At 47.4% G+C, this 12722-nt stretch overlaps 1 protein-coding gene across 8 annotated transcripts in view; it reads right to left on the bottom strand.

Moving 5' to 3' along the window:
- Nucleotides 1-466: 466 nt before the first annotated feature.
- The window catches only part of SYBU (syntabulin), an 85222-nt gene continuing 72966 nt past the window's right edge, over nt 467-12722 (bottom strand). For 3 of the 8 annotated variants that reach the window (XM_005902659.2, XM_070382189.1, XM_070382188.1), the window contains exons 3-5: nt 7101-7304; nt 4779-4928; nt 468-2746 (exon numbers count right to left, since the gene is read on the bottom strand). In XM_005902659.2, coding sequence (XP_005902721.1) covers nt 1630-2746; nt 4779-4928; nt 7101-7304 — 1471 coding nt within the window. In that variant the 3' untranslated portion in view covers nt 468-1629. Of the gene's footprint in view, nt 2747-4778; nt 4929-7100; nt 7305-12722 lie in introns of all 8 variants that reach the window. The other 5 variants (XM_070382185.1, XM_005902658.3, XM_070382187.1 and 2 more) reach the window with 2 other exon arrangements.

The following is a 12722-nucleotide window of genomic DNA, read 5'->3' on the forward strand; positions in this document are numbered from 1 at the left end:
ACAAATGAAATAATACAGATTTGATACTATCTCATCCCTTCCAGTCACCCACCCTCACCCTATCACTCCAAGGGCAGGAGCCAAATGGTGCAGTATTTCCTCCCTCTCTGAACCCCTAGCATGCTTTCAAACAAAATCAACCCAAATTCCTGAAAACACTCAGTGTATTTAAATAAGTACAGGGTTGGCCAAAAGTTCGATTGGTTTCTTCTGTTACATCTTATGAAAAAACATGAACAACTTTGTGGCCAACCCAACATGGGGACAAACAAGTGTACGGATAACCGCAGAGCAAACAATCAAAGCTACTTTTACTCAGAAATAATGCTTCGTAAACATTTTTTCAATTGTAGTCTCTATTTATTTCTATTTTTGGCTGTGCTGGGTCTTCATGGCTTCATACACTTTTCTCCGGTTGTGGCGAGCAGGGGCTACTCTACAGTTGCGCTGCAGTACTTGGGCTTCTCCTTGCAGCGGCTTCTCTTGTTGCAGAGCATGGGACTCTAGGGCTCTCGAGCTTTGGTAGTTATGGGGCTTGGGCTCAGTAGTTGCAGTTTCCAGGCTCTAGAGTACAGGCCCAATAGTTGTGGCACACGGACTTAGCTGCATGTGGGATCTTCCCAGGTCAGGGATCGAACCTGTGTCTCCTGCATTGGCAGGTAGATTCTTTACCACTGAGCCACCAGGGAAGCCCAGAAAATAATGCATTTTAAAAGATAGAGTGGGAAGTCCTCGCCTTTATTGAACAATTATTTTTCCCTCTTTATCATGTAATTCCATTTTTACAGTTTCTACTTTTAAAGATGGAAGGGTGTGCCATCCATATAGTCTTTCTTATCATATGCAGAAGTAAAATCACAGAGATAGTTATTTTATAGGAGGATAGAACATTTATTTCAATGGAAACACTAATCTTTATTTTCATCATGCTTTAGTGTGTGGTTACAAACAATTTTCAACAAAACACTATATATAATAAGCAAAAAATAAGTTAATACAATGTAAACCTTACATACAGTTTCATCAATTACCAGGTTTAGGAACACACAAGCCATTTCAGACTCTGGAGCTACATTTAGTTTTAAAAAAACTGCAAACACTCAAACCTTATCAACCCCAATTAAGACACTAAAGAGCTATTCAAGACTTCTTCCAACCCATTACACAAATACATTTTTATTTTTGGTTACAGTCCCCTGCTATGCACAAGACCATTGGAATGCTGTTAACAATTACACATTTTTGAAAAACGGGACAAAGCAAAGCAAGGAGATAACATGCCAGCCTTACAGAAGCTGTCTTGAAAGTGCAAACTCTGCATTTTCTCTTCCTGAACCACTAGGATAATAAGCAGGGGTACCTTGGACGACAAGGGCAGGGTCACGAACATGCTTTCTCTATCACACCGGTGGGACATTGACTGGAACCAGGTCTCCATGCCTTTGAAGATACCTCCGGTTTTCAACAGGGAACAGGCTTTCAACTAAATATAGTGCAAATCAAATACCGAGGAGCAAAGAACGACAGAACCAGACCCGCCACCGGTCGACCCCGCGGCTTCTCCACCGGGCACCGTGCTGCACGGGGTGGGGGCAGGCGGGCCCACCCCACCAAAGCCACATCGTCTCTTTAGGTTTTGATGTGCTCGGTGGTGCGGCGGAGCGAGTGCAGGGCCACCACGCAGCAGCCCCGTAGCAGGGCCCCGATGTTGTACAGGGGATCCGTGCCCCCCCTCTGAGTACTGAACGCCCACAGCACGGTGGGGACCACGGGGGCCCCCACGGCCAGCAGATCCACCAGGAAGCTGCGGCTCCAGTAGCGCCCGGCGATGCCCCCTGCGCGGGCCAGTGGGCCCGGGCCGTCCAGCCTCACCTCCTCCTCCTCCGCCGCCGCCTCCGAGCCCGCAAAATCCAGCTCTCTCATGAGGCGGTTCCCACGAGCCTCGGGACCCGCCGCGGGGGACGGGGTCTCCACGGGAGACAAAAGGATAGCCGAGTTTGGATTCCGGGGAGTTAAATCGACCACGAAGGTGGAGATGGGCTCTGGGAAGCTTTCGGTCGAGTCGTCCCCGGACTCCTCGTCGGGGGTCGCGGCGCTGGAGGAGGGCCAGGGGTCCTGCAGCCGGAGCACGTGCCGGAGGAGCTCGGAGAAGGCCGGGCTGTAGGGCACCACGTCGGTCTGCACCGCCCGCTCCGCCACCGCGCGGCGCCCTCCGCGGCCCACCGCCGCCGCCTCGCCGCCCAGCGCCACGACCTCGGCTCCTGGCAGCTCCGGCTCCGGGATGGCGCCTGTCACCAGCTCCTCCAACACATCCTCGCCGGGGGCCGCGCCGTCTGCCCCCAGCAGCTCGCTGTCGGCCCCTTCTTCCGTGGCCGGCTCCTCCGGGGACAGAGCATCCTCCGTCGGCCCCAAGGCCGCGCCGAGGGCCAAGCCCTTCTCCGGGGACTCACAGGGGAAGTCGAGGCACAGCTCGTCCCTCAGCAAGCCGCTGTGCGCCATCTCCATGCTCTGGAGGAGCGACTCCAGCTTCTTGTTCTGAATGTTGATGTCCACAAAATATTTCTGAATGCCTTTGTCTTTATCGGCCAGGCTGCTCCGCATCGTTTCGATGACCTGTTTGAGTTGCTTGATCTCCTTCCGGGCCTCCTTGAGGGCCAGCTGGGCCTCCACCCGGTGGCACTCTTCCTCAATCCAGTCCTCGCGCATTCGGGCCAGCTGGGACTTCAGCTCCACGATCTCACTCTCCCTAGAGCCGGAAGACAAGGGCGACTCAGAAAGAAAAAAGGTCAACTCGGACACCCGCCTGGAGCCCATGCTCTCCCACCGGAAACGTGCAGGTTATGTAACTTTCTATTTTTTTTTTTTCTTTCTTTTGAAGGTATTAGCTCTGAACTGCCCCCCTTTTAATTGTAAAATAGCTAAAATAATAACAGTTACTAGAATCAGAAAAAAAATTTTGCTGTGATTGTTTTTCTCTCCTTTTTCATAGTGTCCACTCTATGTCTGACATGGCACTAAGTACTTTTCAAGCATCCTGCTTAGTCGCTCAGTCGTGTCTGACTCTTTGTGACCCCCATAGACTGTAGCCCGCCAGGCTCCTCTGTCCATGGGGATTCTCCAGGCAAGAATACTGGAGTGGGTTGCCATGCCCTCCTCCAGAACTTCCCAATCCAGGGATTGAACCAGGTCTCCCGCATTGCAGGCATATTCTTTATATTCTTTACAGTGGTCTGAGCCATCTTTCAAGCATTATCCTCTGCTTAATACAGACAGTTTTATTGCACTTTGCCTTATCATGCTTTGTAGATACTATGTCTTTTACAAATTGAAGGTTTGTGGCAACCCTGCTTTGTCAGACACTGATTAGCATTTTTTAGCAATTAAGGTATTTTTAAATTAAGGTTTGTACATTTTTTTAGGTATAATGCTATTGTACACTTAATAGACTCCAGTGTAGTAAAACAACTTTTATACATGCTAAGAAGTGACAAATTTCATATAAATCACTTTATTGCAATTTGCTTTATTGCAGTGGTCTGGAACCAAACCTGCAATATCTCTGAGGCAATCCTGTACTTAATACTGGAAATGATTTTATTAGAACACATTAGAGTCTCTTAGCCTGCTTTAATCTCCATAGCCTACTCTTTCATATGTCCACAAAACAATTTGGGAAAGGAAAGTCCATATCACTTTTAATTATGTGTCAAAGGCAGAAGACAGACTGATAAACTTTAGCATTGCAAAACAGTTCTGATCATATTCCAATGATAAAAAAACTTTTTTAAATCATAAAAAGTTACATGTTTCAAGGACTTTATGAAATGTTGATAATTCTACCTCTTCTCAGGCTAGATGACATTAGATCCATCCTACACTGAAGGGAATGGTTAGCTTCTTCACAGGACAATATTTCTAGATATTTGTAAAAAAAAAATGTTTCCTTACATATAATTTCTTCCTAGTCAATGTAAATGTATGTACTCATTCTCTCAGTGACTAGGACAAGACCACATAGTCAGGATACTGACATATTTGAACAGATGTTGTACATATTGCTTCTTTAAGTTTAGGCTTCACTATTCTCTAGTTTCACTGCCTTTCCACACCTCCCTCCTAGAGATTCAAACCATCCCAGAGATTCCTCAAAACATAAACCAAGACTTCCAGAAAGTATGATCTGACTCATGTCACCATCAACCCTGGTCAGAGCTCTCAGAAAAACTACCAAGCAAAAATCTGGCCTGTCCCAATACGTCAAAGGTCTTTTCTCTCTGAGATAAGATCTCTTAAGCTTGGGCTGTTGTTTTTCTTTTTTTTTAATTACCATAACACTTGGCGAAGAATAATGAACCTTTTCCTTCAGCACAGAAATAGCTTGCAGGAATCACAATGCACATGGCCATCCACTCTCTGACACATATAAACAGGGCTTCATAGGGGCCAGCTGTGTGTGACCCAGTCTACTGGAAGTACGGCATTGTTCCTGCAAGTGTTCTGTCCTTTAAAAATAGCTCTGCACACACCCAGCTCTTCACGTCAAAGCTAGACACACCCAGAAAAAGCAGAGGGTCCCTTCAAACCCAGGAGGGTTCCCTGAACTCCTAAGAGTCAAATCACTCAGGATTATCAAATGACTCTTCTGAGAGACTGAGTTAAGAAATCCGACAAAAATTAAATGAAGTAATTTTTCTTCTGTTCTACAGCGTGGGTTCACATTTCACTTTATGGAAAAAGAAAGCGTTCTAAATCACAGCGTGCAAGGAATGCGACTTCACCTCTCATGCAGTCGGCGCTCGGACTCCTTGAGCTTGGTCTTCAGGTGTCTCACCGTAACCTCTTTCTGCTGCAGAGGGGTCAAGTACTGCTCTGGATTTGGGGGTTTGACACCATGATTTTCACCACAGGACATGTACCTTCCAGACCGCCTGAAACAATCCAAGTAAATGAAATATTACTTTTTCTATAAAAAAGGAAAGTTAAGGCACAGCTAAAACAGCTTGAGAAGAAACGGCAGCTGTGTGCTGGGATCTTAAAGTCCAACAGTGAGTGGCCTCACTTTGATCCCTGGGTTGGGAACATCCCCTGGAGAAGGGATAGGCTACCCACTGGAGTCTCCTTGGGCTTCCCTGCTGGTTCAGACGATAAAGAATCCGCCTACATTGTGGGAGAGACCTGGGTTCAATCCCTGGGTTGGGAAAATCCCCTGGAGAAGGGAACAGTATTTTTGCCTGGAAAATTCCATGGACAGAGGAGCCTGGCAGGCTACAGTCCTTGGGTTCGCAGAGTCAGACATGACTGAGCGACTTTCACTTCTCTTCACTTCAGAAGGGGGACAGTCATCCACCTGCCACTCTTAGGACTACACATAACTGGGAAGATTGAGGGCGGAGCTTTGTCAAGGGGGTGGGGCCAGGAGAGGGAGATTTTCTGTGGCTTAGGGACGATCTCCTGTAAAATAACGCACAACTGTCCAGAGACCCACCTGTCAGTTCAGAGTAGGAGGCTGTTATGTTAAAGGACAATGAGTGGGGGCAGGAAGGGAGCGAGATGACCTCGCTTCCACACAATGTGCCACTTGCCTAAAGATCTTGATTGTTGTTGGTTGAATTCAGATTGTTCTGATATCAGTCCCTGACGTGAGTGTGCTGATTTGGTGTAAAGTTTCCTTCTTTTGAAGGGAAAAGAGCTGGTCTACTCGCACCAGATAGGGTTTGTAAGACAGGTGTCCAGCGCTCTGTGAAGCTTCCTTCACTGGAGTCCTGGCCCCTGTCAGGCCTGGCCGAGAGCGGGGCATCCCTCCTGCTCTAAGAAAGCTGACTGTGAGACCCGGATGCCCGGGAAGAGGAAGATGGAAGGAGGAGGGCTGGCAGCTTCTTCCCCAATTCAGGACCTGGGCCAAGCCGCCGCATCCGCCCTGCTGGCCCTGAGCCTGCGCTCCATCCAAGATGGCCCGTGCCCAGCATCCAGTTCCCAACTGGCCTGCTAGGGCCCATCTGGATGTGCAGTTCCTTTTTTCTGCAACCTCGTGCCTTCCAGGGACTAATTCATTCCTTTCTTGACCTTCAGATCTCATTTCAATTTCGCTTTTTCAGAGAGGCCTCCTTTGACCCCTCCAAATGGATCCTGTGTCCACTTTTTTTTTTTTGATGCAGGCCATTTTAAAAGTCGCTATTGAATTTATTACAGTATTGCTTCTGTTTTTATGTTTTGGCTGCGAGGCATGTGGGATCCTAGCTCCCTGACCAGGGACTGACCCTGCACTCCCCTGCACTGGAAGGCGAAGTCTTTAACCACTGGACGGCCAGGGAATTCCCAGTTCCCAGCTTTTACACAGAATGACAGGTACTTGCAGAATAATCCTAATGCATTTCTGTCATTAGATGGCTACTGTTTTTCTTCTCCTCTGGGCATCAGCATGGGGACCTCTGTTGTTCATGGCTCTATTCCCAGTGCTTCACACAGCACTGGATACAGTGTGGTACTCAGTAAACATCTGGTGTTTGAATGAACCGGCAAACACACGAACGACTCTTCCCCATTCGGAGGGAAATGCGTAGGACCGTCCTACTGCTGCTGTGCCATTTCTCCTGCCCAGCCAGTAATTCCTGGGACTGCTGAGCCTTATTAGAAATTGTGGCTCCTGTCCTTTCTGCAGCAGCCCTTGAAGGATTGTTACTGAGTGCGGGAAAGTAAAGAGATGTGTCATATTGCAGGACAAGGCAGGGGATTGAGAGTTATATGCATGCATGCTCAGTCTCTCAGTCGTGTCTGACTCTGCGACCCCATGGACTGTAGTCCGCCAGGCTCCTCTGTCCTGGTGGATTCGCCAGGTAAGAATACTGGAGTGCCATGCCATGCCTTCCTCCAGGGGATCTTCCCAACCCAGGAATCAAACCTGACTCTCCTACTTGGCAGACAGAATTCTTTACCACTGAGCCACCAGGGAAGCCACTGCGAGTTTTATATACTTTTATATATACGTATGTATAATTTATATATATATATATATAAAATTTTTTTTTTTTTTTTTTTTTTAAAGAGAAGCTTACAAGTAGGACAAACTAAGAACCATGAGTCAGGAGATGGACGGCACTCACCTCATGACAGGGCTACAGTCACTTCCTTTGTAGGAGCCGGAGTTGCTGCTGCTCGGGGAAGAAGGCGCATAACTGGGGTGGATGTTAACGGGACTCAACTGGTTCCTGCAGAGCATGGCCAGAAGGTCCTTCTCCCGTGGGGAGGGTGGGCTGTTGGCAGACTTGTAGGACGAAGCTCCATTGCTCCGCCCGTGGGGACCTCGACTAGGAGAGAAGCATGAAGCATGTTAGAATCCCTGGGGCCGGGGATACCCAAGTGCAAACGTTCTATTCCTTCTTAAACCTAGTCACCACCGAGGAAATCCAACCTATAGGGTTGGAAAGGGTCAACCCTATAATGATTAGAGCAACGTGGCTTTATGAGCGCCTTCTTCCCACCTGCCCGATATTTTCTCTCCTGTGTTGTCAGCACTCTGCTGTTCTTTCAAATAGTTTCTGACCATAAAGCTTGTTTTGGATTAAAGCCTGCTAAGAACACAAACCATGTAAAAGGTTGCTTTGGTTTAGTTTTGTTCCAGAGGCTGTTTTAAAGACGTGGCGTCTATTTCAGTATACCTGTTTCTACTTTAAAATATTCAGGTTTTGCTCATGTTGGGTCAGAAAACTGGGGTGGATCATTTGGAGGATCAGGGAGAAGGAGTTTGCCCATAAGGAAGAAGGAAAAAACAGGACAGATAAATATAACCCACATAAATGCATCGTCTATAATTTTAACCACCTATATGTTTTCTTTTTCTTTCTGTTCCCAATGACTTGTCGTTCTTTCAGTTGCTGAGTTGTGTCCAACTCTTTTGGATGCTGTGGACTGAAGCCCACCAGGCTTCTCTGTCCATGGGATTTCCCAGCAAGAATACTAGAATGGGGTGCCATTTCCTCCTCCAGGGGATCTTCCCAGCCTAGGGATGGCACCCACATCTCCTGTATTGGCAGGTGGGTTCTTTACCACTGAGCCACCTGGGAAGCCCCCAATGACTTAGCAAAACCTTTATCATTTGACTGCTGAAATATTACCCCTTTTCTTTCCCTGCCTCTTGTCTGGCCCTCTCAGCAAGGAGGTTGTCCCTGCGGTAAAAGCAGCTTTTCCAATGCGCAATTTGAGTGTCATTGGCCTCCTCAAAGCCATTCAGCTTCCAGAATAAAATCCAGACTCCTTAATACAATACCCAAGGTCTGATCCCATCCCCACACCACCGCATTCAACCCATCCTCTCCCTGCCCCTCCTCCCCCCTTCCCCTGCATTCCAGACAATTTCATTTCCTGATGGTCCATGCTCTCCATCATCCTTTTAATTCTGAACTTATTTTCTCTGTCTAGAATGTTCTTCTGCTCCCTACCCTGAGCCTCTGGATACCTCCTACTTTGAGACGGATGGGAGCCTTCTCTGGACTCTTCTTTCTCTAGGCTGGTGTGGGTGCTGTCCCCTGGGGCTTCCCACCCCACTGTGCAGACTTCACCATGGAACTTATCACAGTGCTTTACCATGGCAGGCTTGTCTGTCCTTCCCACCAGACTAGGGCATCCTGAGGGCAGAAACATAGCTTGTGCTGTTACATCCCCACTACATCCTAGCACAGGTAGGTTCTCCCTAAATGACTGCTAAGTGAATAAACTGGGTTGAAATCCTGGCACTGCCACTTACTAGGAACTTAGCAAGTAAGCCACTTACTATTGGGGATATATGAAAACTTTCACAGAGGTGATGTGGAATTAAAGAATGCATGTTGAATACACTGGATAAGCTGTTAAGGGCAATTCAACTGCAAGGTACTATTTTTGGATAATCTTGTTTGAACTTCCCTGTTAATCTAGTTCCATAGATTTGACACTCCCTAAATGGTACCCCACTCCAGTACTCTTGCCTGGAAAATCCCATGGACAGAGGAGCCTGGTAGGCTGCAGTCCATGGGATCGCTAAAGAGTCAGACATGACTTAGCGACTTCACTTTCACTTTTCACTTTCATGCACTGGAGAAGGCAATGGCAACCCACTCCAGTGTTCTTGCCTGGGGAATCCCAGGGACGGGGGAGCCTGGTGGGCTGCCGTCTATGGGGTCGCACAGAGTCGGACACGACTGAAGCGACTTAGCAGCAACAGCAGCAGTGTAAGGAATGGATGTGAAAGTTTGACTATGAAGAAAGCTGAGTGCCGAAGAATTGATGCTTTTGAACTGTGGTGTTGGAGAAGGCTCTTGAGAGTCCCTTGGACTGCAAGGAGATCCAACCAGTCCATTCTAAAGGAGATCAGTCCTGAGTGTTCATTGGAAGGACTGATGCTAAAGCTGAAACTCCAGTACTTTGGCCACCTCATGCGAAGAGTTGACTCATTGGAAAAGACTGTGATGCTGGGAGGGATTGGGGGCAGGAGGAGAAGGGGACGACAGAGGATGAGATGGCTGGATGGCATCACGGACTCAATGGACGTGAGTCTGAGTGAACTCCGGGAGTTGGTGATGGACAGGGAGGCCCGGCGTGCTGCAGTTCACGGGGTGGCAAAGAGTTGGACACGACTGAGCGACTGAACTGAACTGAGTGTAAGGAATGGGGCTTCCCAGGTGGCACAGTGGTAAAGAATCTGCTTGCCAATGCAGGAGATGCAAGAGATGCCGGTCTGATCCCTGCGTCGGGAAGATCCCCTGAAGGAGGAAATGGCAACATGAATCCAGTATTCATGCCTGGAGAATTCCATGGACAGAGGAGCCTAGCGGGCTACAGTCCATGGGGCTGCAAAGAGTTGGACACGACTGAGTACACATACACACAAAACAGTGTAAGGAATGGGCTTTCTTGGTGGCTCAGTGGTAAAGAATCTGCCTGCCAATGCGGGAAATGTGAGTTTGACCCCTGGGTCAGAAAGATCCCTTGGAGAAGGAAATGGCAGCCTACTCCAGTATTCTTGCCTGGGAAATCCCATAGACAGAGGGGCCTGGTGGACTAGAGTCCATAGGGTTGCAAAGAGTCAGACACAGTGATTAAACAACAACAACAACGCAATGTAAGGAAGCATCTTAAGAATGTAGAAATTACTTAAATAGGATAGCACATCTATGTCAGGAATACATCTTGATGACATTGCTGCTGCTGCTGCTAAGTCGCTTCAGTCGTGTCTGACTCTGTGCGACCCCATAGACGGCAGCCCACCAAGCTCCCCCGTCCCTGGGATTCTCCAGGCAAGGACACTGGAGTGGGTTGCCATTTCCTTCTCCAATGCATGAAAGTGAAAAGTGAAAGTGAAGTTGCTCAGTCGTGTCCGACTCTTAGTGACCCCATGGACTGCAGCCTACCAGGGTCCTCTGTCCATGGGATTTTCCAGGCAAGAGTACTGGAGTGGGGTGCCATTGCCTTTTCCGTTGATGACATTACAAGGAAGTAAAAGGGAAAAGGTTACTTTTCACGCAGCAGGGCTGCTTTTTGACAGTCTCTCTTTGCAATTTTGATTGCAAGTGTATCCAACAGACACATCTCACTGAGAAACATGAGTGTCAGTATAAGTGTGTGTGCTTGGGTCTACTTGGCTCCAAAATTGCAATTACTTAAAATCTAATACAATTTGAACTAGTACTCAACCCAGTAAATCACATATAAATGAAACATCATGAAATTCTCAAGTTAAAAAGTTCTTTCCTTTTGAAATCATCCAAATGGACTCTGCCTCCTTTTTTTTGTGAAAGGGGACACTTTATATGGAACAGATGGGCTGATGGCTTTGTGACAAACCAACTTCAGCAACTCTGTGGTAGGGGCGGGGCAGGAAAGAACATGTTCTCTGGCTTGGGAGGTGCTTCTCTCTGCTTCACTTCTAAGTCTGGCACTGACTGGCCTGACTAGTTCTTCATGTGGCTATGAGACATGTGGAGGGTTAACCATTACAAGTTAGGAGAAAAAGTAAAGCCCTCAACCCCTCAACATGATCAACCCCTCATGTTTATCCAGGGAATTCTTCACCAAGAACCTTCTGCAACCCAAGCTCTGTTGTAAGGGCTTTATGAACATCGTTTCACTTAACTTTGACCATCAGGGCAATAAGATTTATGACAGTAAGACTGGTCAGATGATCATTTTCTTTTTACATTACATGAAGTATGGGAAGTACTAAAGTTATGAGCAATAAATGAAGCTCAGGGGGGAGGAAAGGGCTTTCCAGGTGGTGCTAGTGGTAAAGAACCCCCCTGCCAATGCATGAGATGAAAGAGACTCATGTTCTATCCCTAGGTTGGGAAGATTCCCTGGGGAGGGCATAGCAACTCACTCCAGTATGCTTGCCTGGAGAATCCCATGGACAGAAGAGCCTGGCAGGCTACACTCCAAGGGGTCACAAAGAGTTGGACTCAGCTGAAGCAACTTAGCACGCACCCAAGCAGGGAAAAAAAAAAAAAAAAACTGGTCCAAGAACTCACAACTCAACTGGGATTTAAATCCAGGTCTCTTAACTCTACAGATATGTCTCCATCTTTTCACAAATGGAGTATATTGTTTTGGGCTTGTAAACAGGTATACTAGCTACTGGCGAGGTATGTGGTTATTAACCTGAAGAATTCACCACCAACTTCTTTAGTTTGGTGCTTGCACTAAGATGTATGATTAGTGACATATACATTAAATGAAGTGAGGATTTTGTAAGAATTCCTCAGCTATACAAAATAAAGCAAAAACTCTTCAAGCTATCAAACACTACTCAAGTACAACTGAGTCTTGAAATATATTTCAGGAAATGAGTTACTAGGCTGTTTGTAAGAGCCAACTTGTAAAAAAGAAACTGCATGCTTTAAATGATCAGTTCTGTCCCTTACATTTAGTTTAGTTCAAACGCTAACTTATGTGGGTACAAACGTGGGAGAAACATCGTGGATGATGATAAAAAAAATTTCAGTGGAGAAGCAGGCTTCCATGCTGGTCAAGGCCGTGCAAAGGCAAATTGGACACTGCCTTCCTAGCCCTCCCCATGTGCTGGTCTGGTGGATACGACGAATGCAGTCCACACAGAGAGAGAATTCCGCTACGCTGAGCCCCTTCCTGCAAACCTGCACCAGTAACTGGAAATGAGAGAAACGGGGAGGTGAAGAAGGGATCCTCAGAAGGCACCCAGGGGAATCTCCCTTTGCCAGCCCTTGCCCTTTCCTTCAGGTAACATCCTCACCCTTGCCCTCACCGTCTTCATCATATTGTCACAGGCTGAACAATGTTGCCCTCCAATTCACAGGTGGAAGCTCTGACTCCCAGCACCTAAGAATGTGACTGTATTTGGAAACAGGGCTTTAAAAAGGGTATTTCTGTTTAAACAACGTGCTAGGGTGGGCCTCAATCCAGTATGACTAGTATGGTTATAGGAAGAGGGAACTTGGACACAGACACAGAGAAAAGAGCATGTGAGGAAAGAAGGACGAGATGGCCATCTCCAAGTCAAGGAGAGGGGGCGCCGCAAGAAGCCAGTCCTGCCAACACCTTGATCTTGGATTTCCAGCCTCCACAATAGTGCAAAGTGAATTTCTGCTGTTTAGAGCTCCCCAGTCTGTGTTTTTTTGTTATAACAGCCTGAGCAAACTGGTATGATAATCACCATCGCCACCACCAGCACCATCGGCCGCGGCAGCACCAGCATCTTGCCCACTCATTAGTATTATTTT

Source organism: Bos mutus, chromosome 14, assembly GCF_027580195.1.
Source record: "Bos mutus isolate GX-2022 chromosome 14, NWIPB_WYAK_1.1, whole genome shotgun sequence".
Taxonomy (NCBI): domain Eukaryota; kingdom Metazoa; phylum Chordata; class Mammalia; order Artiodactyla; family Bovidae; genus Bos; species Bos mutus.